Below are 24,629 nucleotides of genomic sequence, written 5' to 3' on the forward strand. Positions count from 1 at the left end.
AACCTTACTGACCAGGGAATATTAAGCTCACACTGCCAGAAGAAAAAGTGGGAACGTCACCATACCAAAACACGGTCACAAGCTCCTGTCTGTTCTTCCCTGTCATTCAGTTTCCAGAAAAGAAAACAAAACCAAACCCCCAAAACCATTTATGAACTACTGTCCACTTTTTGGGCCCATTTATTTCTCAGGAAAAACAAAAACAAAAACAACTTACTCTTCCTCTAAAAGTGCCTGCAATCCCAATTCCCTCTCCACTGTGAAGAGGATATTTCAACCTCCAGTCACCTGGCTTTTCTTTGACTTTCATATTTGGAATGACTCCTGTGCATGTGTGCACATTAAACAAATTTGCATGCTTTTCTTTTTTTAAATCTGTTGCCAGTTTATTTTGACAGAATTAAAGACTCAAACCTTCAGGGAAGAGGGGAAAATTTTCTTTTGCCCTGCAATGTTTTATTTATTTATTTATTTTGGGGGGGTACTGGGGATTGAACTTAGGGGCACTCAACCACTGAGCCATATCCCCAGCCCTATCTTGTATTTTATTTAGAGACAGGGTCTCACTAAGTTGCTTAGTGCCTCACTTTTGCTGAGGCTGGCTTTGAACTCATGATCCTCCTGCCTCAGCCTCCTGAGTTGATGGGATTACAGGCTTGTGGTTTGTCTGGCAGCCCCTCCATGTTTTCGATGCGTAAATGGAAACACTCAAGCAGAGTAGAGAGAGGAGAGAGACAGGAAGCAGATGCACAAAGGCAGGAAGCCTGGAAGGGAAGAAAGGCTTTGATGTGTTTAGGGCAACAGTCATGACGAAATAGAAATGACAGGTAGATTATGAAGGACCTCCTCTGTCATTCCAGGGAGTCTGGGCTTTAACCTTTAGACCAGTTCATCTCAGACTTCAAGGCACTAAAGAATCATCTGGGACCACTTGGTAAAATGCAGGTCCTGGTTCAGTGGTAGGTGGTAGGTTCTGAGATCCTGCCTTCTGACTAAGTTCCTATGTGACACTGGAGCAACTGGTCCCTAGGCCACAGAATGAAAGGCAGGGCTTCAACAAAAGGAAGTCAACAGATTCCTAAAAAGGAGACCTCAGATTTATGTACTAGGAAGCTCACTGGGCTGCAGGGTGGAGAATGGACTGGGGTCACAGCTGCTTTATAGTCTTACTAAAGGACGATACTCACAATATGGCTAATGACGTATTCTGAGTACTGCCCACAGGGTGGACTCAAGAGTCAGAAAGGGTCTTAGAGATAATGTGGTCGAACTCCTCCCCCCACACTCCCAGGCACTGGGGATTGAACCTACAGAGTCACACCCCAGTCTCTCCTATTTTTTTAGTTCAAGACAGGGTCTTGCTAAGACTTGAGGCTGGCCTGGAGTTTGTGACCCTCCTCTTGCTGCCTTCTGAGTCACCGAGTCTGGCTTGAAACTTATATTATTTAATTCTTAGACGTCTCCTATAAAGAAAGCATTCTTTTTTCATTTCAGGAAAGTGAGGTTCCTGGTAGAGAAAAGAAGACCTGATTAAAAAAAAAAAAAAGAAAAGAAATGGTGAAACGGAGGTAACAGGGTCAGAAGACTGAGAAATGGGAAAGGATCCAGAAAAGCAGAGTCCTTTTAGTTATCTCTAGCACAGGGGACCGGGGCTTCCAGGGAAACAGCTGAATAGGCAGAAGCACACACCGACATGCGCAGGGGACAGAGATAAGCAAGGAAGACAGTTTCAAGGAGCCACTTCCAGGCTAACCAGGTTCTTTTTCAAAGGTTAAAGTAGCACAGACCAGATGGAGTGTTTTCGGCTTACAGAGAGGATCCTGCTCTTTCCAGGAAACTCAGGCATCATGTGCCTTCTGCTTTATCTGCCCAGCAAATGGCTGATGCACTGACAAACAGCTGACTTCAGTCTTTCTGAGGACTTGTGGAAAGGGAGAAGTAATGGGGGGAACTGTTATTCACCAGTTGACTAATCTAAAAGCCACCTCAGCAAGTTAGATCCAGTGAGGATGGATTTTTTTTTTGGTATGGATCTAGAAGCCAGATATTTTGGGATATAGTGATCTCACGGAGAAGTGTGATGTGGCCAACTTTGAGGATAGTAAAAGTCATAAGAGATGTCATCCACTTTAAAGGGGTAAAGTTAAGGTCCACAAATTCAGCAAGAAAACACCAGGGATGAAGGTTTTTTTTTTTTTAAAAAAAGGTATTCTAAACAGCTCATCTTCCTCTGGCCCTTATCTTCTTTGTAATAAAAGTTCAAATTACTGACCCTGTGCTAGGCACTGTTGTATGGATTATCTCATTTAATGCTCATCATTCTATGATGTCTGTTATTATTTTTTTATAGAGGAAGAAAGGAGGAATTAAAAGAGAAAAAATCAGAATTCTGACTGTTTTGGTGCTGGCCACCTCAGACAGATCAAAAAGAGGAGTGTATATCGCGAATGGTCAGTCACCTGCAGCACATGGTCATCGTAGAATCGTGCAAAGGGACTGCTACCATATTCACCTGGAAGCGAAATGCTGGCTTGGAGATGACTGTGCCCCAATTGTGTGCTCCTGCTCCTTCCCTCCCAGTATTTAATCAATATTGATGAGACTGTAAGCCTGCCCACGCCCCCTTTTGCAGACACCCTTCCACCTTCAACAGGGGTTATTTCATCAAGTCTGAGCTGCTGGGGCGCCAACCCAGGGCCTCATACTTGCCTTGCCAAACGTGTTCTCTGTCGCTGGGTGACGCCCACCTCCCTAAATAGCCTGGATGAATCGTGCACCATGCAGACATCTAGGGACAGGACCCCCCAAGTGGCCAGAAAAGTGCTTGATGCCAAATTGTGCTGAAATGGGATTCTTCCCATCCAGTTCTACTGGCCCAACGTGGGAAAGCCAGGGCTGTGGTGAACTTGTAGGAGACTGCCTAGTGGAGCTACAGACCCTGGGGCAAGCAAGCTGCCATTTCTTTGCTTCTCCCTTTCTGCACAGTGATATCGAAAGCCCTTTCCTGACTTGGGGGTCAGAGACAGTGAAGAGGGACAACTCACAGAAGCTGCCATTTGGCAAGGGCACCCCCAGAGGCGCAGGGCCTAAGTCATGGCCGTTGGAGAGAGTTTCCCTCCTTTTCAGTTGGATGAAAGCAGATCCCTGATAGGTCCCAAAAGATAGTTACCCGTTCTCAGTCATTGGTGTGATCGTTGCAGCAACGAGACCCTGAAGTTTCTTCTTTGGGGAGGCCATTGAGCGGCTGGAATGTCTGGAAAACACACAATGTCATTCCTCTCTTTCTTTGAGGAATGTCAATTAATGACAAGACTCCCAGGCAAAGTCCATTCCTGGTTTAGAGCTGTAAAATATGCTTACAAGCACACTAAGCAAGTGACAGAATGTAAAATTTTAGAGATTAGTTCTAGTGAGGAGAGAACTTCAAAATCAAGGAGAGGGCGGTGGGCTTGGGAAGATCCCGCCTGGAAGGTGCCTGACTCTAGATGACCCAGGCAATCCAAAACCTCAGTGGCTCGGGTCAATAACAACAGACCCAAGAGAGAACTGCAACCCAACACAGGTAAGAAAAACCTATAAAGAATTATATTACTAAAATTGAAATATGTTCAGAAAAAAGAATCCTCTTTTCTTTCTCTGTGTCTTCATTCTTTTAAACTGGAGTCTCACCTAAAACCAGCACTTCTGGTCTTCAGGTTTCAGTGTGATTTAACTATCTTCAGTTAGATTTGCCTAACTATCCTTTCAGATTCCAATTTTGACCAGTCTTGCCCAGTCTTCCGCGTTTTAATAAGACAGTAAACCACATATTCACCTCTCTCTTTCCAGCTGCAGCAGACTTCCATGGAATGGAATGTTCCATTGGCCTTCCCCCCCCCCCCCCCACTGCCTTGAGCCCTCTGCTTGACACCCATTTCCAAGTGATAACTACGCGGGCAGATGAATGAACGAGGTGCTCAGACTGCAGCAGGAGGATGGCTTCCTGGAGGCGACACTCACTGCTGAGTCAACCCCACACTCTCGGCAGCCAAAGGACCCTTCCATTGGCTGAGTGCAGCTGTCTGTAATGGGTGTAGGAGACACGGAGCCTACTGCTCGGGTTCCGCAGGTAGACTGCCGGCTTCAACCCTAAGCTCTGCCTCTTGCTAGTTACAGACACATTATTTTTTTGAGGTATAAGACATGAAGAGTCACAAATGCAATTTGAAGCCATACACACAATGTCTAAAATCCAAGAAAAAAAATAAACAAACAATAATCAGATAGTATTTTGTGACAATTACACAACGGTGGGCTTCTAGTAAATACAGTGATACATACAAGTGATCAACAAGAGGGGACGTGTTATAGTTGACATTTGAGGCACATTAAAAATCCAATGCCATAAGTGGATGATGACACTTAATGGGGGGTGGGAGGGGGACAAGAATGGAGGAAGGAGGGTCTGTATAGAGGGAAAAGAGAGGTGGGAGGGGTGGGGGGAAGGAAAAAAATAACAATGAATCAAACATCATTACTCTATGTAAATATATGAATTTGCAAATGGTATGCTGTTACTCCATGTACAAATTGAAACAACATGTATCCCATTTGTTTACAATAAAAAAAAAAAAAAAATCCAATGCCACTACACTGAGATCTGACCCAGATAATATAGTACTTAATTCTGAATAAACCCATTATGTCTGCTGATCTTGTAACTGTGAACTTCATCTCCCCATGTATGAGAATAAATTCCTGGAAGAGACTGCATCTACTTTTTCTCTACCCCTCAAGAGTCCTAGCTCAGGTGAGCCCTTGAGAAACACTAACACTAACTGCTTTTGTGACAAGCCAACATACCTTTCCTTGCAAACTGACATGTTTCCAATAAGACTTGCTTCTGACACCACGCATAAAGCCTTTGTGCAGAGCTCCTCAGTGCTGAAGGGCAATGACTGACAGGATACTAGGCTTCTCCGACATTTCCTAGTTAAAATCTGAGACTAAACCATGTTGGAAGTTTATAAAGATAAATATAATCACCTGATCCACAGGGAAAACACAAGACAAGGAATCACAAGATGTGGCTCTAATCCTTGGGCCTCCTATGACCATCTTTGTTACTATGGGCAGGTCATTTGGCCTCTGAACCTGGGAGGCCCCATCTACGCTAGAGAAACATCAAGAATCACATGAGTGAGACACCATGCCTGCTGTATATCTTCACCGGGCAGGCGCTCCTACGAGCAAATTAACTCAAGATTCTCAGAGTGGGCCTGCCATTTGTCCCCTAAACACTTTCCTCCTCTGTTTCTTTTAGTAGAGGGGTTACAGGGCCAGCATTGGAGTCAAACTTCATGGATCTGCACCCTGGTGCCACCACTTAACAGCTGGGTGACCTTTGACCTTTTACATCACCTCTCTGGGCTTAGTTACCCTTCTGTAAAGGGGGATATGTTTCAGAGGGTAGTTGAGAAATTAACTGTTAATTCTTGTAACTTGACAACAGTGCCAGGCACACAGCTAGTACATGTTCTGTGCCCTCCAGAAGTCTTGCCTGATGGGCATAAGATGGCAGCAAGCCATCTTTTCCAGCTCTACTTTCCCAGTTACGTCCACTCTGCTGGCGTCTCCTCTTCAAGCCTCTCTACTCCTGTCTATTCAGGAACTAAGGCATTTTAGTTTTGCTTTTCCTTTGGCAATTCTTTCTCTCCTTTACTGCCCTTCTCATGATTTACCCCTTGTTACCTCTCATCTAGACCAGTGGTCAGAACCCTGGGCCCACGGGGCCCATCAGAGAGCAAGGAGGTTCAAGTGATAGGAGGGCGGAGAGCTTAAGTCAGCATCCAAAGTCTCTTAAGTCAAGCACTACCAGTAGGTTCAGGTTAAACAGACTTCCAGGATCTGCTTAGGGCTGCATTTGTTTCTTAGTAATACTAAAATTCTTGGGATGATCAGAAGCTTGATTGGCAGCTCTATCTTTAGTTGAAAGAAATCAAATTAATTACCACTTAAATGCAGTATGACGAGTTCAAAACATGGGGCTTTGGGAGTCCTAACCTCCACTGTCTCCTTCATCCCACAGGGGCTGCCAGATTGATCCTCCAGTAATGGGGACATTCCTGGGGCCGACACCCTGGCCTGTCCCTACAGTGCAGTAAACAGCCAAATGTATGAACTGCTCCCTGTGGCTTCCTGAGGTCTGTCCTGCTAGCCTTTCCCCAAGGTACTGCCACTGCAATTCCCTCAGTTTAGCTACCTTTAAAACTCACTTTTAAAAAGCCAGCGAACTCCCTGATCCTGCCAGCTGAAAATTATTTCTTAACCTTCAGAACTTTCCCCAACACTTGCTTTTCACAAAAACCTCATGACAGAGTTACAAGCAGGGTAGTTTGGGTTTCTCTTCTCCACTACAAGCCATGTGGGTGTAGGAACAGCTTAAAAACTTTTTATCTTTGCAGAGAGCAATGCACTAAAGAAAGAAAGTTTGCTGGCTCTGTGAAGGGTTAAAATCCTATAGAAAGAGTTTGAACACAGGATGATCAATATTTTCAAAATACACTTGGGAATGTTATCCTTTCAAATTCTTCAGTTTTTTTTTTTTTTTTTTTAAATCAAGAGCAAATGGTAAAAATGTCCTCCAGCCAAGGCTTAATGTGAATTGAGACTACAATTATTGAAACACTGGGGAGGGGGTAGGCAGTTGAAATCTTCCACCTGTATCCACAGTTAAGAACGCCGCCAAGAACTCAAGCTGCTTAAGTCAAAATTTTCTAGAGAAAGGCAAAGTTTCAAAAAAAAAAAAAAAAAATATATATATATATATATATATTTATATGATTTTAAAAAGAGGAAGGGGAGAGAATCTAGCTTTGCCCAAGGAGGATGACTCGAGAGAAATAAATACTTGGAGAAGAAGAAATAGAGATACTTGGAAAAACAAAAGACAGAAAATCAATTTTTCATGTACCACATATAATCGTCAAAATCCCTTCCCACGGCAGGGTAACTGATCATCTGGCGACAAGGATCCTTGGGGACCCGACTACGCGGTCCTTACAGAAGCCTGGGGGAAAAGTGACACTTGCCCGGGCCGGGAGGGTGTCGCATTCACACTTCCTCCGCTGCATCCCCCAGCGTATCTGCTTCCTCTGGGCTCGGGGGTGGCCAGGTCTCGCCGACCCCCGCGCTCCTGGGCAGGACCGCAAGCTGCTCGCCGCCCTGCGCCCGCCGGTCTTGCAGCCGAGCTGCTCCGGACGCGCTCTTTAAGGCCGCGGGCGCAGGGCCACGTGCCGCGCCCGGGCGCCTGGGGGTTGTAGTTCCACGCCCCCGCCCGCGGCCAGCAGCCCGGGGGCGCGAAACCGCGAGACGGTGTGGCGCCTGGGTCGCCTCCTCCGCGCGGGTGGCCTGAACCGGGCCCTGAAATGCCGTCTGCGCCCAGGCGGGCGCCGGGAGGAGAAGCCTCCGACCTGCGGCGGGGGGCGCGGGGCGCACCGATCCTCTGCCTGCACCTCGGCACCCGGCCCGTGCCGCTCGCCGACGCCTCTGGGGCTCCTGGGCCTTAGCTTTCCTTCCCCAGCCCAGTTTCTGCAGGAACTGGTGTTGCGGGCCTCGGGTGCGAGGTTCCGGCTGCTGTTTACCCAGCCTGCCCAGAACCCCACTGCCCATCGGGCCTGGCTCTTCAGGCCCCGCCGCTGCCCCAGCCTGGCAGCGGCTGTCCTGGGGAAAAAAGATGACCGGATTTAAAAAATGGATTAGCTACTAATGCAGAAGCTTTTCTGGTGCAGTCTGGAGAACAATTGAAAGAGTTTTGAAAGGGAAACTTTTTTTTTTTTTTTTTAATAAAATGTCTCTACTTGCAGAAATGTCAGGAAGAGTACTTGTGAATGCAGTCACCACTGGGGACGGAATCTAAGACCCCACCTTGCTAAACAGCTCTTAACCACTGAGCTACAGCTTCAGCATTTTTTTTTTTTTTTTTAATAGTAGGTTATAATTATGTTGCGGGAGACAGACTGGTCGAGAAGCAGCAAGCAGCACTCGGAGAGGAGAACTCCAAACTTTATTTTACGCCCGTGACCCAGAGGAAAACAAAAACTCCAAATTCTGAGCCCCTGATGGACAGTTTCTCATAATATTATAGGTTATTTAATGTCACCTTAGACCTGTCCTATCATTGGGGTTATTTCCTCTTAAAAAAAAAAAAAATTCCTAATCTATGCAGGCTGAAGGCCTGTGCAGGGTCTCGAACACAAAGCATGTTCACAGAAACAGATAAGAAGAAAGGGCTTTTTTCACATGCATCTATTACATTTCCGGAGGGAGTATTCAGACTCAGGCCAGTTATTGACAATCCAAAAGGTAGGGAACCATGGTAATTTAGGCTTCCTCGAGAAAGTCAGAGAGAGAGCGGAACTGACCCCTTCCCCAGGCATTGGTCTCTTACCATAACGTTTTTGTCATTTCATTTCACAACCTGGTCTGGTTTTGCCATCACAATTATACCTATTAGTGGGATCCATTATGTCATATCTGCGTATGCACATAATATAATTTGATGAACCTCATTCCCCAGTATCTTCCAGTTAGGTAGAACTTGACACAGGCAGTCCCATTTTGAAACGTATCCTCGATCTTAGCAAAAGAATCACTTCACAGTCACTCTGATGCAGCCTGACCTTAAACCCCAGACAATACTTCACCATCATGCAAAGAAAGGAAATTGATATCTGGGACTGAATGCTGAAAACACCTAGTTCCACATGGGACAGTGACCCCTCAAGTTAATGGCTGAAAAGGACACTTTCCTGACAACCCCTAGCAACCGCCTAATTGCAAAAATTACCCCACTCCCTCATGCCCCTATATCTAACCCCAGGCTGTAATCTGGGAGGAAAAGCCCCAGTCTCCATTGAGCCCTCCTCTCCAGGTTTGTCCCAAATAAACCTTCTACTGTTGAGCTGCCTCCCCTCTCTATTTCCTTCATTAGCTTCTTTCCTTACACTTCCTATTCCTTCCCTCCCTCCCTCCCCCTCATCCACTTGCCCTACTAATCTCCCTTCTATTATCATTTTAATCAGTGCATCATAATTATATTTACAAATGGGATTTACTGTGGTATATTTGTACATGGGTATAACATAATTTTGTTCCCAAGTACTCTTTAATTTTTTAAATCAATTTGAGACAGGGTCTTTTTAAGTTGCAAGCCCACCTGCCTCAGCCTCCCAGGTAGCTTGGATTACAGGCCTGCGCCACTTGGGCAGCCTGTAGTCTACTTTCTAATATTTTGCACTGTATTCATAAATCAGGAGGAAAACAGCCATAAATAGGTCCTCAGCTTTTTTTTTTGTTGTTGATGCAAATGGGTGCTTCTTATTTCATTTAGCGAAAATAAATTTTCCAAAAGTATTTATAGTTTGCAAAGTGCTTTTAAACGCATTATAATGGTTCTTTCCACGCACACAGCACCAGAGATAATTGCTAATAATTATAAGTACCACATTTGGTGCTCACTCTGCCTGCACAGTTCTAGCTATTTAACATTTAATTCATAAAGCAATCTCATGTAGTAGGTACTTTTGAGAAAATTTATATATTTTAGATGAGGAGGCATCATTCCATTTCAGAGCACAAAGAGACGTGTAAAGAGCTTAGGTAATGCCAGAGAGCATAGTTGAGTAAAGTTGAGTGGAGATTTGATTTCGCAAAGTATAAACAAAATAGTTTATACTTTTTATTTTCTTGAGAAACTGGGAGTTGAAGCCTGGGGCACTTTGTTACTAAGCTACATCTCCAGCCTTTTTTATTTTTTATTTTGAGACAGGGTCTTACTAAATTGCTGAGGCTGGCCTCAAACTTGTGATCCTTCTGCCTCAGCCTCCCAAGTGCCTAGCAGCTTATACTTTTAATCACTCCTCTATGTTATTCTGTGGAAGGAAGGAAAGCAGAAAGTGAGAGAGGGGAAAAAGCTCTGATTATGTGAAATGACTTCTCCTAAGGATGTAGCATAGTTTTTTTTTTTTTTTTTTTTAATCCATTTATAATGTCGATAAGAATATCATCTGAACAGGACAATGTGACTTTTTTTTTAAGTCACACTTCAATATATGCACAATTAAGTACTTCTGTACCTAAAGAGTATAGGTATTAGGCTTAACATTGTCAACCAATAAACCCATATTCTAAATGCATAAAGGAACTACTGTTTGTATAAATATAAAGCAATTCCTTATAGTCAGGTGTTAGAATTTGCTAAGAAGCAGATGCTAAAATGGGATTAGATGGGCAAGAGATTTCCTGGGGAAAGGAGCTCCAGACTGAGATGCAGGACTGACATCTGTGGAAGGAGAGATGGAAGGAAAGAGAAGGGAAGGAAAGGATGGGGTAGAAAGAATCTCACCAGAACCGTGTAGAGGTGCACACAGCATCCATTCTGTGTACTGACAAACTCAGGGCCTTTGTGTGAATTGTGGGGAAGACATTGAGCCTTAAAAATATGGCACATGTCGTGACAGACCTGGGCTAAGGTTATGAGAACACTCAGTGGGATCACATCTGGACTGAGGTGTGTGCGTGTGTGTGCGCAGAGTGTTTGAGAAAAGTCTTCCTGGGGCAGGTGACAAGCCCTTAAGTCTCAGACAATGGGTAGGTCAGCAGGGCTTAGAAGGGAGAGGTAGATAGCAGGGGGCTCAGAACTGGGGAGCAGCTGCTTTCCTCATAAGTGGCAAGGGCTCTGTGACCTTTCCTCTGTGGTTATCCAGTGTCATCTCATCATCAGTCCTTAACCTCTCATGCTTGTATTTCCTGCCCCCCACTCTACCATAAGGGACTCCAGGCAAGCAGTGTGTTCTATTTCTTCATGTTCAGTGCTGGGCAGAGTGCCTGTTTACCTGCAGGCAGCCAAGGTGAGATTTGGAGATATTTACGCCCTTCCACTTTTCTGTGTTTGAACAAAGTGTTTTGGGGTTCCACATCAGATTTTGTTTGCTACAATTCAAGTAAGAACCCCACCAGCTAGGGGAAGAGCTTGGGGGATCTGGTGAACTACAATTGATCAGCAGGTGGAGCTCATCACAGGTTCTTGCTCTGGCTGGTCACAGGTGGTTCTGCCAAAAAGATTCCCCTTACTTTCTAGTAGGGATGCCCTTACCAGAAAGGAGGAAATGGATTTAGTCAGCTGAAAACTGGACCCTGCATGAAGGAAGGAGACCTAAGTTGGGTCTTGAAGGGCTGCTCTCTGTTGTAGACAGAAGCCCTGTCCATTGGTGAGCAAGCCCTTTCTATTCAGGGTACAGAACGTGTAACCAGGTCACAGGTGTGAGTTAGTTCTGGAAGTTCTGGTTTGTGGGTATCGGTGGGGCTGGTGGAAAAGGTGCGCTATGTTCAGAGAAGGGATCAGGCCCTGAATAGAAGTTGAATTGATTGCTGGCCTCAGGGACAAAAACCCTTGTCCTTCAGGGCCTGTCTTCTGAGGATGAGCAACAGCTGTGCGGTCCCCCCCCCCTTACCTTCACCCCCCCCCCCCCCGACCCCCGCCCCTCTGTCCCCATACTGGGTATTGAACTCAGGAGCACTTAATCAGTGAGCCACATCCCTGGCTGTTTTTTGTATTTTATTTAGAGACAGGGTCTCACTGAGTTGCTTAGGGCCTCACTAAATTGCTGAGGCTGGCTTTGAACTTGTGGTCCTTCAGTCTCAGCCTCCCAAACTACTGGGATTACAGGTGTGCACCACTGCACCAGGCAAGAGGCATCTCTTGAGAGGTTGGAAGTCCTGTGCGTAAGCTGGTTTCAGAGCACCCTGTAGGGTCACGTGGAGGGACAGTTTTGAGCGCAGCATCTTGCAGCAGTACTCTCCTGTCTTCTGGTTTAGCCCTGTGAGATTTACACCAGTTTCCCAAGGAGAAAGAACTTGAAGGAAAACAATGAGTCGAACAAGAGATGAGTTTCCATATATGGAATTCTTAGCCTGGGATCTGTGACTCTAGATTTTTTTTTTAAATAACAGCTTAATTGAAATATAACTTACTGTACAATTCATCTATTTAAGTATATAATAGTCCAATGGTCTTCAGTATGTTCAGAATTATGTAATCATTGTCACAATTGATTTTGGAAATTTTCATCACTCCTCCCAAAATACCACACAGCAGTTAGCAGCTCTCCCTTTTCCAGGCCCCCTGCCGACCCCCAGCCCTAAGCAACCTCTAATCTTTCTGCTGGTATAGATTTGCTTATTCTGGAAAATTCAAACCACTGGGACCATACACCATGTCTGGCTGGCTTTTCTCATAATGTTTTCAAGGTTTGTCCATATATATCACAGCAGGAAACAGTACTTCATTCCTTTTTGTGGCCAAATAATGCCCCACTGTTTGGATAGACCACATTGTATCTACCCATTCTTCAGGCTGAGTCGTTTTTATTTTTTGGTTATTATGACTTTTATGACTATTGTGACTGCAGGTTTTAAACTCCTGCCATTTTCTGATGTCCTTTTTCTTTGGAGTTAGTAGACAGTATTTGGGCCCCTATTCAGTTTCTCAGAGACCTCAAGTCCTTTTCAAGATCAAGTCTTTTCCCCGTGCCCAGGATGCTCTTTGTCTCCCTGATTCTCCTTCTTCAGATCCTGGTTCGAATGCAACCTTCCTGAGAGGGTCCTGTGTTCAGATCCTCCCGGTTCAGGTCTACCCCCGCACCCGGTGCTTTCCCTTCCGATCACAACGTATTAGCGTGTTTGGTTTTTCTGTTCTGTTCCATGTGACGCCCTTAGTGCCTACACTCTACAAATGGTAGAATTAATATGGAAAAAAAAAGTCTGTGGGTGACCTAGGGCGGTGTCAGCCTGGGACCTGAATGTAGACTGCAGTGCCCACGGAGGAGCGGGCCTCCCTGTTGATTGGCGTTAATGCAAAAGTAGGAACCGTGGCGGCCCAGAGAGACGGTGTTGTACCTGTTGTACCGAGTAGGGAGCTAGGGCATTTGCAAGGACACAGAAGACTGTAATGCCTCTTTGAGAGCAAGGACTGATTCCTGGAAAGAATTAAATCTGGGGAACATTGCCTCCTTGCTGACTTTGTGACCCATGCTTCCTGAATTGCGTCCCTCCATATTTGTGGCCAAGGGGCCACATACATTTTTTGTTCACCTCTGAAGAGTAGAGAAAAACTGAAAATGCAGGTCCGGTTTGACTGTGAGTACAGGGAACTATGAGGGTACCGTCGGTTGTAAAGAGAAGAGAAAGTCAATATTAATTTTGCTTGGAAGGGCTTGACAATATTCAGATCATCACAGAAGCAAATCTTCCTTTTGAAGGATGTTCAGCCTTTATCAGCTATTGGTTGCATGGACACTGGCACTTGGGAAGCACAAGTGAGCTGTATTGTACTTGTGAAATCTCAAAGAAACTAGAAATCTCAAAGAAACTAGAAATCTCAAAGAAACTAGAAATCTAGAAATCTCAAAGAACTAGATAAGCTTACCTTCTAAAAGTATCCCCAAACTCAAGCTCTCCCATAAAAAATGCGCTATGTTAAAAATTCACCACTAGGTGGCAGTCGATCAGCAGAAATTGCTTTTTCCTTCGTGAATATCTTCCAGACTGGAAGTTTCTGGGACTATCAGGAATCAATAACAAATAGATGATATTTCCTGTTGCCATTCTCTGCCTTCCTCCTCCAAAAATAATAAATGTATTTTACAACTTCAATTTGTCACATTCTTCAATCTATCTTTTTTCTCATTAATATTAAAATAATGAAGGACTGGGAATGCCTAGCATGCTCAAGGCCCTGGGTTCAATCCCCAGTACAGGAAAAAAAAAAAAAAAAAAAAAGAAAAGAAAAGAAAAAAGGACACATGAAAACAAAAAAATTATGAGCCAATTAAGTTACCCCCCTCTTCTTTGAGTTTTGAAGATAAAGGTGACTATAACTTGGCTACTTATTTATTTATTTATGAGCTGGGGACAGAACCTAGGAGTTCTTTTTCCCAGAGCTACATCCACCACCTTTTTATATTCTGTTATTATTTTTTTGTACCAGGGATTGAACCCAGGGATGCTTAACTACTGAGCCACTTCCCAGCCCTTTTTATTTCTTATTTTGATACAGGTCTAAGTTGCTGAGGGCCTCCCTAAGTTGCTGAGGCTGACTTTGAACTTGTAATCCTCTGGCCTCAGCCTCCTGAGCTGCTGAAATTACAGGTGTGCCGGCCGGACTATTTTTTATTTTGAAACAGGGGTCTCACTAAATTTTTCAGGCTAAACTTGAACTTGCAATTCTCCTGATTCAGCCTCATGAATTGCTGGAATCACAGACCTGCACCACTGTGCCCAGCCAGCATAGCCAGCCTTGACTTTTTGCTATGTAGAGGATGCTTTAAAAACTTGTTCAACTTTAGTTTGTAAGTATATTCTTTTTCATGAACAAAACTCTCTACCATCTTCAACAAATTGAGGTGAAATGGGACATTTCAGAGAAATGTATTTTAGTTTTTAGTTGTAGGTGGACACAATACCTTTATTTCATTTTTAGGTGGTGCTAAGGGCCTCAGGTATGCTAGGCAAGCACTCTACCACTGAGCCACAACCCCAGCCCAAGAAATGTACTTTAGCTCTTAAATGAAGAACTTCATTTTATGTTATGTATGTTTTGAATGGAGGAAAATTCACTGGAAAGAATCTGGTGAGGTAAGTGAAATTTGAAATTTAATTTGCTTCCACCCAAGGCTGGCTTGATGCTGGCTAACAATTGAATTTGAGAGCTAATTGTCCAGGATCTGGGAGACTTAGGTCCTTCCTGAGAATTCAAGGAGATTTTGTTGATCTTGTTCCTCTTATTTCTTCTGCGTAAACTTTTAGGACTTTGTCATCCTGGCATGCACACTCAGATTCCAGTGTTCAGAATATCTTCACGGCCTCCTTTGGCCACGTTCATCTGGGCCTAATGGTATGCTTGCAGAAGTTGTGCTAAAATCTCACACTTCCTTCCTGAGCTCCAGTTCTCGGCTTAGTTGTCAGCCGTAGCCTAAATTATGTAATCTCCAAGAGAAACACGCAATCTGTATTTAGTTAGGCATTGGAAGTTGGGCCAAGTAGGTATAAAAAAGCAAGATGCAGAATAACATTTATTCATTTCTCCCATGTGTATTAAAAGAAAAAAAGGGGGGGGGGTATATGTAGGAATACACCTGGCTATGCACTAATATATTAATAACAGGGCTGAAGGTGTAGCTCAGTGGTAGAGCGCTTGCCTAGCATGTGTGAGACACTGGGTTCAATCCTCAGCACCAGATAAAAGTAAATAAAATAAAGGTATTGTGTCCATTTACAACTAATATATATATATATATATATATATATATATATATATATATATATATAGACACACACACCAACTGGTCCAGCATTGGTTAACTGGCCCTTTAGGATCCTAGAGGTCCCGTAATGCCCCCGTTTAATCCCTTTAGTGATGGGTGGAAGCTCTAGGGGCTGCACTCCAGGGTTTGAAACAGTAGAGTTTAACCCACCTGTAGGGAAGTACTGAGTTATCTTACCAACCACCTGGGCCCAAACTGGTACATGCCTGCTGTCATCAGCTGTTTTTCCGGGAAAGGGGATAGAGGCAGAGAACTATCTGAAATGCTTCTTGTTTGAATTCTGTTTAACCATGTGCACGTGGTAGAATTCATTGTGTTCAGTTCAGGAGATGTCTTTTTTTTCGTATCTGGCTCTGGATGTTTCTGTCCAGTGACTTGATGTCAGCCTGTCTCCAGTCTCAGGGCTGATTCCTTTGATTCCATCAGATCCGATCCTCCACCCAGAGCTTTCCTCAAGCTCCTCTACTTCTGCAGGAAGGAGAAGCCTGGCTGAACTTCCTCTCACCATCCCTCAGTTCCCCCAACCCTCTTTTTGTTACTTATCTACCTACCAGACCTTCATTCTATTATTACCTGTTTAGGCATCGCTTTCCTTAATCCTGTGACCAGAATATGGATGCGTGTATCTTCCCACAAGTTTTATGTATGTAGAAACTGTGTGACCTTAGGTTTTATATATACACCAGCACTGATGGGAATAGATATTAATTAGTGCTACTAACATCATTAGCAATTAGGGAAATGCAAATCAAAACTACACTGAGATTTCATCTCATTCTGGTCTCAGAACGGTAGCCAAGAATACAAAAAAATAATAAATGCTGGGGAGTATATGAAGAAAAAGGAACTCTTTACATGGTTGTTGGGATTGTAAATTAGTACAACTGCTTGAAAATCAGTATGGAGGTTTCTCAAAAGACTAGGAATGGAACCACCATATGACCCAGATATGTAACCCCTTGGTATTTACCCTAAAGTCATCTTACTGTGGCAACACACACACACACACACACACACACACACAGAGTTTTATTCATCCATAAATAAAAATGAAATTATTCATTTTCAAGAAAATGAATGAAATTAGAGGCCATTATGTTAAGTAAACTAAGCCAGACTCAGAAGATCAAAGGTTGCATGTTTTCTCTCATATGTGGAAGATAGAGAGGAGAAAAGAAAAAAAGGTGATGAGTGGGGGGGTCCATGAAGATGGAAGAGCAATCAGTAGAGTTGAAGAAAGAGATGGGGGTAGGGGAGGCGGGGAGGGAGGGGGGAAATACTAGAGAATGGTGTTGGCCAAATTCCATTGTTATATTGTGTGCACAGATGAATATGTAACAACAAATCCTACTTTATGAACAACTATAATGCACCAATAAAAATATTGAGAGATACTCGAAAACAATTCGTGCTGCTCACTTGCATTGCACAGGTTTGTGCCTCCACCTGCCTAGTGCACAGCCAGCCCTCCCTCCAAGTCTCTCACCACATGGTGGTACCTGCATATGCTCCCTGCCATCTTTTCCTGTTCTTCAAGGTGGAGCTCCTTGCTGGCGTCCCTGTCCTGAAGCCTGGTGGAGGGCCCTGTCTCATCTCAGCCTAGGCTGTTCTCTCCGGTGCTCACAAGGCCATCAGCACGACGACGTCCCTAAGCTTGTGGAGAGAAGCTCCTTCTCTTCTCTGTCTCACATTTTCCCATCTGGGCCCCAGAGCAGCTGACTCCTTCCCACCGCAGGGTCTCTCTCTGTAGGACTCAGACAGGAGTCTAAGGAGCTAGGACAGGGAATCTAATTAGAGACAAAACTTTTCCTCCCTGCCCCCATCCTTTCTCTGTCCTAAATACTGCAAAACAGTCTTTGAGACTCCCTTGCCTTTACCAATCAGTGCCTGCAGTTGGGACAATTGTTCCTTAGATGTATCAGACAGAGTTGGTTTTTAGTAGTGGGTGCAGGTGGGCTCAAATTGGTAGCCTGGCCACAAATACTCTGTTCACACTTATCTCACTGGGTAGGACTTGTCTGTTGACCTGTCTGTGTCCCATAAGATGGTGGATTCCTTGAGTGGGAGTCTCCAGCTGGGTGGTGGTCATTGTTGTTTCTCTAGTGTACAGCTCCTACTTGTGACATGGCCACCTTCGATAAATATTTTTGAAAGAATGAACACAGCCAGTTAGCACAGACAGAGAGAAAGGAAACAGCCCATCTCTACCAAAGGGAAACTTCGGTGATACCTGAAGAGGAAGAGAAGCTATTCTTTTTTTGGGGGGGGGGTATTGGGGATTGAACTCAGGGGCACTCAATTACTGAGTCACATCTCCAGCCCTATTTTGTAATTTATTTAGAGACCAGGTCTCACTGGTTGCTTAGCACCTCGCTTTTATCGAGGCTGTCTTTGAACTTGCGATCCTTCAGCCTCAGCCTCCTGAGTCGCCGGGATTATAAGAAGCTATTCCTAAAGTGGCCACTCAGAGCTCTCGAAGTAACTTAGGTCCTCAGGAGTGGGGAAAACCCAGGGTGAAAGCGGCACTTCCTGGAGAGGCTTAATTATCTTGTTTTGAGAGAATCACAGTTTGAACAATTATTTGACTAGTTACATTTTATTGTGCACCTGCCAGTTGAAAACACAAGGACAAAAGCCTAGAAGGATATAGCATGGCAAAACATATTGATCATAAAGGGGGAAAGGCAGGTGACACACAGGGACAGAACGTTTTATTTACATCATCCCCAGTTCAGAGAAATACAGTTAACCCAATTCTCGATTCACCTAAATGTTTACAGCAGGGGTAAAAGTGAGAGGCTGTGGAAGGGATTTGTTAGTGCTGAATACTGGGTGTTTCTTCTCTTATTATTTACTAAAGGTGAATCAGGTGTCATGTGATAGACCACTAAGCATAAATGACTTCATCCTGGGAAGATGGATTGTGTAACTCTGACTTTAGTTTCTGTACATGCTGCGAAGCAGCCCCCTGATCACAGCCTGGGCAGACCCAACAGACGTATGGATTATATTTATCATGTTAATAATAATACTTACACTTCCTTCAAGGCATGATAGTGACAAATTGGGAAAAATAAGAGCACTGCAGCAGCTTATGGGCACAGTGGCAATCTCACAGACAACCGTGGTTACTGGAATGATTTCAGAAATGAGGAATCAGAGCTTAGCTTCAGAAGGGGGAGGAAGGGATGAATTAGTTGATGACCACACAGCTGGACAAGTCTCTCTAATTCCAAGCACAACATCTGTCCGGGGCACGGCAGTGCCTCCTCAAGTAGAGAATGTGATCACGGAGGATCTTCAGATGAAAAATCTTGATTTTAAGAATGGTATTGTCTGGGGGTGGGGGTTGTGGCTCAGTGGTGGAGTGCTCGCCTGGAACGCGTAAGGCACTGGGTTCGATCCTCGGCACCACATAAAAATAAAATAAAGGTATTGTGTCCATCTACAAATGGAATGTATATATTAAAAAAAAGAATGGTATTGTCTGGTCACCTGTTTCGGTTTCCCTGTTGTATAGACAGTGAAAGTTGGGTAGAAACAGCAGTGGGAAAGACCATGGTGCCCTTCCTCTGTTACCCAGCACCTCATCTGTTTCCACTCAAAGTTGAGATAACTCCATCTATTTCAAGTCCATCCGAAAGTCAATCAAGCAATCTCCCAACTCACCCACTTAGCTCCAACCGAGAAATGCCAGCATTTGAGGAAGGACTGCTGGTTTGTGCTTGGCACAGTGTGAAGGGTCGTGGGGAATGGCAGAGCAGGACCAGACGGGGTGCCTGCCACCCTGGGCTTGTAATCTAGATGGAGAGATAAGATAAAAATACATGACACAGTTCCAGAATCTGACAGAATGTAATAAAGTGCTAAATTGTGTGGTGCAGACAATTAGAGAACAAGGCAGTATATAATAAAGTGCTAATTGTGTGGTGCAGACAATAAGTCTAAGAGGAGTTCAGCGCAGGGATGGATGAGTGTGGGCTGCAGTCTTCAGGGGAGGCTTCTCGTCAGTCAGTGCTGCTGCGTTTACCCAGTGCATGCTGGGAGAGGGAACGTGAAACACAGGCGGATTGAGAGCAGAACAATGGTGCCCCCCCAGGGTCGCTCTTCTCAGTCTGGATGAGGACAGGGGCAGGGACTATCCTCTGAGAGTGGCAGTCTCCATTAAACAAACAAACAAAAAAAGTCATCAGAGAAATACTTTATTTTTGTTATCTGTTATCTTGCATATTTCTGCAGAAACCTAAAATCCTATTAGAAGTCCAATAATGTCTCAGATGTACTAGGAGAACTCTGTGTTTAAAGGAACTGCATTGTAAATCCTTCCCCTAAATGGAGACCATTTTTCATTACAGTTGTTTACTAGTTTACCTTTAAAGGTAATTCCCCAAAGCAGATAGTATATAGGTACTTGTTATTCCTTAAAACAGTTTGAAAAACTGGCTTTTGTATATCACTGGTAGGGTGGGGAAACCTTGATAGTTCTGCAATGGATGTCTCAAATCCAGACTATCTGCTTCTTCTTCAGCCTATCAGTTCCACTTCCAGGAATCTAGCCTAAGGACATAATAAGTATGACTGACTGCAAGAATAACTCTTCCACAGCAATAATTATCAGGTTTAAGAGAAACTGGGGTCAGTCTCAAAGCCCCCAAATAGAGGAAAGATGAGATGACTTGACATATTTATAAAATGCATTGTATAGCCACTAAAATGGTACTATGAAAGAATATTTACTGTGGTGGAAACTGTTTACAATATTGAGAGGTGAAAAAAGCAAATTTTGAAACTCATAGAAGATGATTTCACTTTTGTTAAAAATACATTTTATGCAGAGAAGAGCAACATATCTGAGTGTGAAGGTTAAATGTACTTTGTACGTTTTTATGTTCTGCAAAATTTCCAAATGTTTTCTACGTGTCATGGTTTAGTTGGTAATAGAACACACATTAAAATCCTATAGTTCTCTGATTTAATGTGTTTTGAAAGTTTGGATGGTCGTAATTTGAACTATTATCCAGCAAGTTTTCTTGGCGATAGACCTGTTCTAGCTCTGTGCTTCCTGACGGTCATGTTCTGAGCTGCTTTCCTCCTCCATACCCTTCCACCATGATGTTCTGCCTCATCTCAGGCCCAGAGTAATGGAGTTGGCCATCTATGGACTGGGACGGCTGAAACCATGAGCCAAAATAAAAATTTCCTCCTCTGAAAAAAAAAAAAAAAAAAAGACAGAAAAAAGAAAAGGAAAAAAAAAAAAAAAAAAAAGAAGAGCAAGAGATCTGTTCCAGAGGGGACGTTCAAGAGGGAGAAATGGGTAGGCAGAGTTCTCATAGGACAAGTAAGTTCTGAGTCCAAGATATAATCATCAGAGGCACTATTCCATACTCTTGAATTATAAATCATTCCTATTAGCAGGATGTGTGCCTTCTTTTCTTGAACTCACATCCATGTAGGAGCTGTTTGGGAGGAATGTGCACTGTAAGACTTGTACAACGTGACTTTTTAGGAGCAGAGCGTGCCAGAGGGGGCGGAAAGCCCAGGGCATGGAACAATTTTTAAGACTTCTAAAGTATTTTTAAAAAAGGTAGATGTGCCAAAAAGAGAGTTTCAAAAATTGTGACGTATTTTAAATGTTTATCTTGAACGAATTGATAATTTAATACAGAATATCAGAACAGGAAGTATCACTTCCTTGTGAAATTATGCCAGAGGTCTAAACTTGAGATCCTTGGTGAATGTGAGATCCGGGCCAAAGAGGCCCTGCCTGGAAACCATGTGGAGAATGTAGAATTATTGGGGGAACAAATCTGAAGATTGTGGAGAAGATTTGGGAATTTTTGGTCCAGAGGATTTTCCATGTCTAAAATAAGAATAAATCAGTCTTCTGTTCTAATAAGTTTGTCTATGCTGTCCTGAAAGAGGCCTTTCTCTGAAACATTCCAATACAAAACCATGTTATTTTATCATCCTATGACTCGGTGTCTTCCTTTTCCTTGATTTTGACTAATTTAAGGTCTTAAAATATACATGTTTCAACTCCTGTTAGTTGATCATTTTCTATTTTAACTTCCCCACCTAACTTTCCATCTTTCAGTTGGCTCAGTGAAAACACAAGGTAGGAAGTCAGAATTGTACCTCCTCTCCTGTGCCTGGAGAATGTAGAGGAAATCCTGGGGTACACGGGGTTTGAAGTCAAACTTCAGCTAACACAGGGACATGCTTGCCGGTCTCTGAACATCCACTGGTCCTTTGGAAAACTTCCTTCTGCTGAGATTGGCAGCACTCCTGGAGGATGCTTGTGAGGACCACCTGGACAGTCCCTTCTCTTCCAATTAATTCGGGCCGGTTGGCTGTCAAAGCTCCAGTTTTTATCATTGGATGGCATAGTACAGTGCTCACCTGGAGAATGAAGGACATATGCAAACTAATGAAGGTATTTTTGACAACACGGCAGACAAGCTGACGTGGAGGTCTTGTCTCTCACTATTGTCGCATAGAAAGCCGAGATAAAATGTGGCAGCAACTTAAAATATCTAAGTACAACCAGGATTGAAAAAGGTAAGAGGACCATTCTTGTTCTCAATGTGCAAAGGGAACTCAGAACCAGAGTATTTTAGCTGATGTTGCTGGATAGGTCCTCAGATCTGGGGGTTGTTATGCTGACTATGTGGGAACACAACACAGCGCCTTAGGCCCACTGTGGACAGATCACATTGACTGGGGTTTTTAGATTTAGCAAGCTTAGTTAGATACAGGATCCTAAGTTCAATCTGAAGTTCAGGTAAGTAGCAAATCATTTCATAGTATGACCTACAAGTCAAACAGGACATCATAATACTAAAGAATGATTTGCTGTTCTTAGAAATTCATATTTAACTGGGTATCCTGATTTTTATCTGGTCACTAACTGGGGTCCAGCATGGGTGCCTCATCCATGGAGAAGAGAGTAGAGGAAACACTGGCAAGTGCAGGGAAGCAGGAAGGAGCTTGAGCTGTATTGGGGCTGTGTGTGTGTGTGTGTGTGTATGTGTATGTGTGTGGGGGGCATGTGTGTGTGTGTGTGGGGGGGGGGCATATGTGTGTGTGTGTGTGTATGTGTGTGGGGGGCATGTGTGTGTGTGTGTGTATGTGTGTGGGGGGCATGTGTGTGTGTGTGTATGTGTATGTGTGTGGGGGGCATGTGTGTGTGTGTGTGTATGTGTATGTGTGGGGCGTGTGTGTGTGTGTATGTGTATGTGTGTGGGGGGCATGTGTGTGTGTGTGTGTATGTGTGTGTGGGGCATATGTGTGTGTGTGTGTGTGTATGTGTATGTGTGTGGGGGGCGTGTGTGTGTGTGTGTATGTGTATGTGTGGGGCGTGTGTGTGTGTGTATGTGTATGTGTGTGGGGGGCATGTGTGTGTGTGTGTGTATGTGTATGTGTGGGGCGTGTGTGTGTGTATGTGTATGTGTGGGGCGTGTGTGTGTGTGTATGTGTATGTGTGGGGCATGTGTGTGTGTGTGTATGTGTATGTGTGGGGCGTGTGTGTGTGTGTGTGGGGTGTGTGTGTGTGTGTGTATGTGTATGTGTGGGGCGTGTGTGTGTGTATGTGTGTGTGTGGGGCGTGTGTGTGTGTGTGTATGTGTATGTGTGGGGCGTGTGTGTGTGTGTATGTGTATGTGTGTGGGGGGCATGTGTGTGTGTGTGTATGTGTATGTGTGTGGGGGGCATGTGTGTGTGTGTGTATGTGTATGTGTGTGGGGGGCATGTGTGTGTGTGTGTGTGTATGTGTATGTGTGTGGGGGGCATGTGTGTGTGTGTGTGTATGTGTATGTGTGTGGGGGGCATGTGTGTGTGTGTGTGTATGTGTATGTGTGTGGGGGGCATGTGTGTGTGTGTGTGTATGTGTATGTGTGTGGGGGGCGTGTGTGTGTGTGTGTATGTGTATGTGTGGGGCGTGTGTGTGTGTGTATGTGTATGTGTGGGGCGTGTGTGTGTGTGTGTATGTGTATGTGTGGGGCGTGTGTGTGTGTGTGTATGTGTATGTGTGGGGCGTGTGTGTGTGTGTGTATGTGTATGTGTGGGGCGTGTGTGTGTGTGTATGTGTATGTGTGGGGCGTGTGTGTGTGTGTGTATGTGTATGTGTGTGGGGGGCATGTGTGTGTGTGTGTGTGTGTGTGTGTGTGTGGCATATGTGTGTGTGTGTGTGTGTGTGTGTGTGTGTAATGTAAGCATCCCTCAGGCCTTAACGTGAGTAGATGTATTATTGAAATTTATACTACCTGGGAGACAGAGAAGCCTTAACCTGAGAAATTACCATAAAAACCAGTCCAAGACTTTTGAACCCTCAGGTCCAGAAGCAAACAAACTGCTGTGTTGGGAGTATTTCTACAACTGAAGCACATGGTTATCTAGTGGAATAGTAATTCCTGCTAAAGTGAACTCTTTATAAAAAAAAAAAAAATTACAAATCAAATGAGGGAATGCATCACCCTGGAGGGGAACCTGAAGATAGAATAAACAGGAGAACTAGGGACTCAAGAACTGGTTAATTAAAAAAATCTGAAAGGGACTATAAAGTAGGTATTGCTTTAGTGTATTAGGGGGCTGCTATAATAGAATATCATGGTTTTGAGTGGTTTATCAACAATGGAAATTTATTTCTCAGTTCTAGAGGCTGGAGAAATTTAAGAGCAAGGTGCTGGTAGATTTGGAGTCTGGTGGAGGGCGTGCTTCCTGTTTTTTCATAGTCAGTCATCTTCTCACTGTGTCCTCACTGGACAGAAGGGATAACGGAGCTCTCTGGGGTCACTTTTACAAGGACAGTAGTCCCATTCATGAGGGCTCTGCCCTCCTGCAGCTGTCACTTCACTTTGGGGTTGTGATGTCAGCATGTAAATTTGGGTGGTGGGGCTGAAACATTCAGAGTATGGCAAGAATCTTTTAAATGTCAGAGCTGCAAAGGAAGGCATAGAATGAAAAATCGTTCATTCTGAAAAAGACCGGGGTTATTTGGAAAAGAACCAATGTGAAGCATAGATGTAAAAAAACAAGCTTGTTGGTATCAGAAATGCTAAAGGAAATTCATTTTAAATAGCATATTAGACATCAGCAGATGGACGGAAGTGAACTGGAAGAAAGAACTGATCACCCTGAATGTAGCACAGAGAAATAAAAAAATATGAACAGGAATGGGGGAAGTGGAGGATCACATGAGAAGTTCACATGTGTGCCCACACACACACACACACACACACACACACACACACACACACACACATTAAGGAA

The 24,629-nt window shown here is 44.0% G+C and overlaps 1 protein-coding gene across 4 annotated transcripts in view; it reads right to left on the reverse strand.

Moving 5' to 3' along the window:
- Window positions 1-7,227, reverse strand: part of NPL (N-acetylneuraminate pyruvate lyase) — a 34,034-nt gene extending 26,807 nt beyond the window's left edge. The window contains exons 1-2 of one of the 4 annotated variants that reach the window (XM_079108045.1): window positions 7,071-7,227; window positions 3,170-3,253 (exon numbers count right to left, since the gene is read on the reverse strand). In XM_079108045.1, coding sequence (XP_078964171.1) covers window positions 3,170-3,237 — 68 coding nt within the window. In that variant the 5' untranslated portion in view covers window positions 3,238-3,253; window positions 7,071-7,227. Of the gene's footprint in view, window positions 1-3,169; window positions 3,254-4,842; window positions 6,536-6,952 lie in introns of those variants that run through there. The other 3 variants (XM_079108043.1, XM_079108042.1, XM_079108044.1) reach the window with 3 other exon arrangements.
- Window positions 7,228-24,629: the final 17,402 nt, after the last annotated feature.

The sequence above is a fragment of the Sciurus vulgaris genome, assembly GCF_902686455.1.
Source record: "Sciurus vulgaris genome assembly, chromosome: 12".
Lineage (NCBI taxonomy): Eukaryota > Metazoa > Chordata > Mammalia > Rodentia > Sciuridae > Sciurus > Sciurus vulgaris.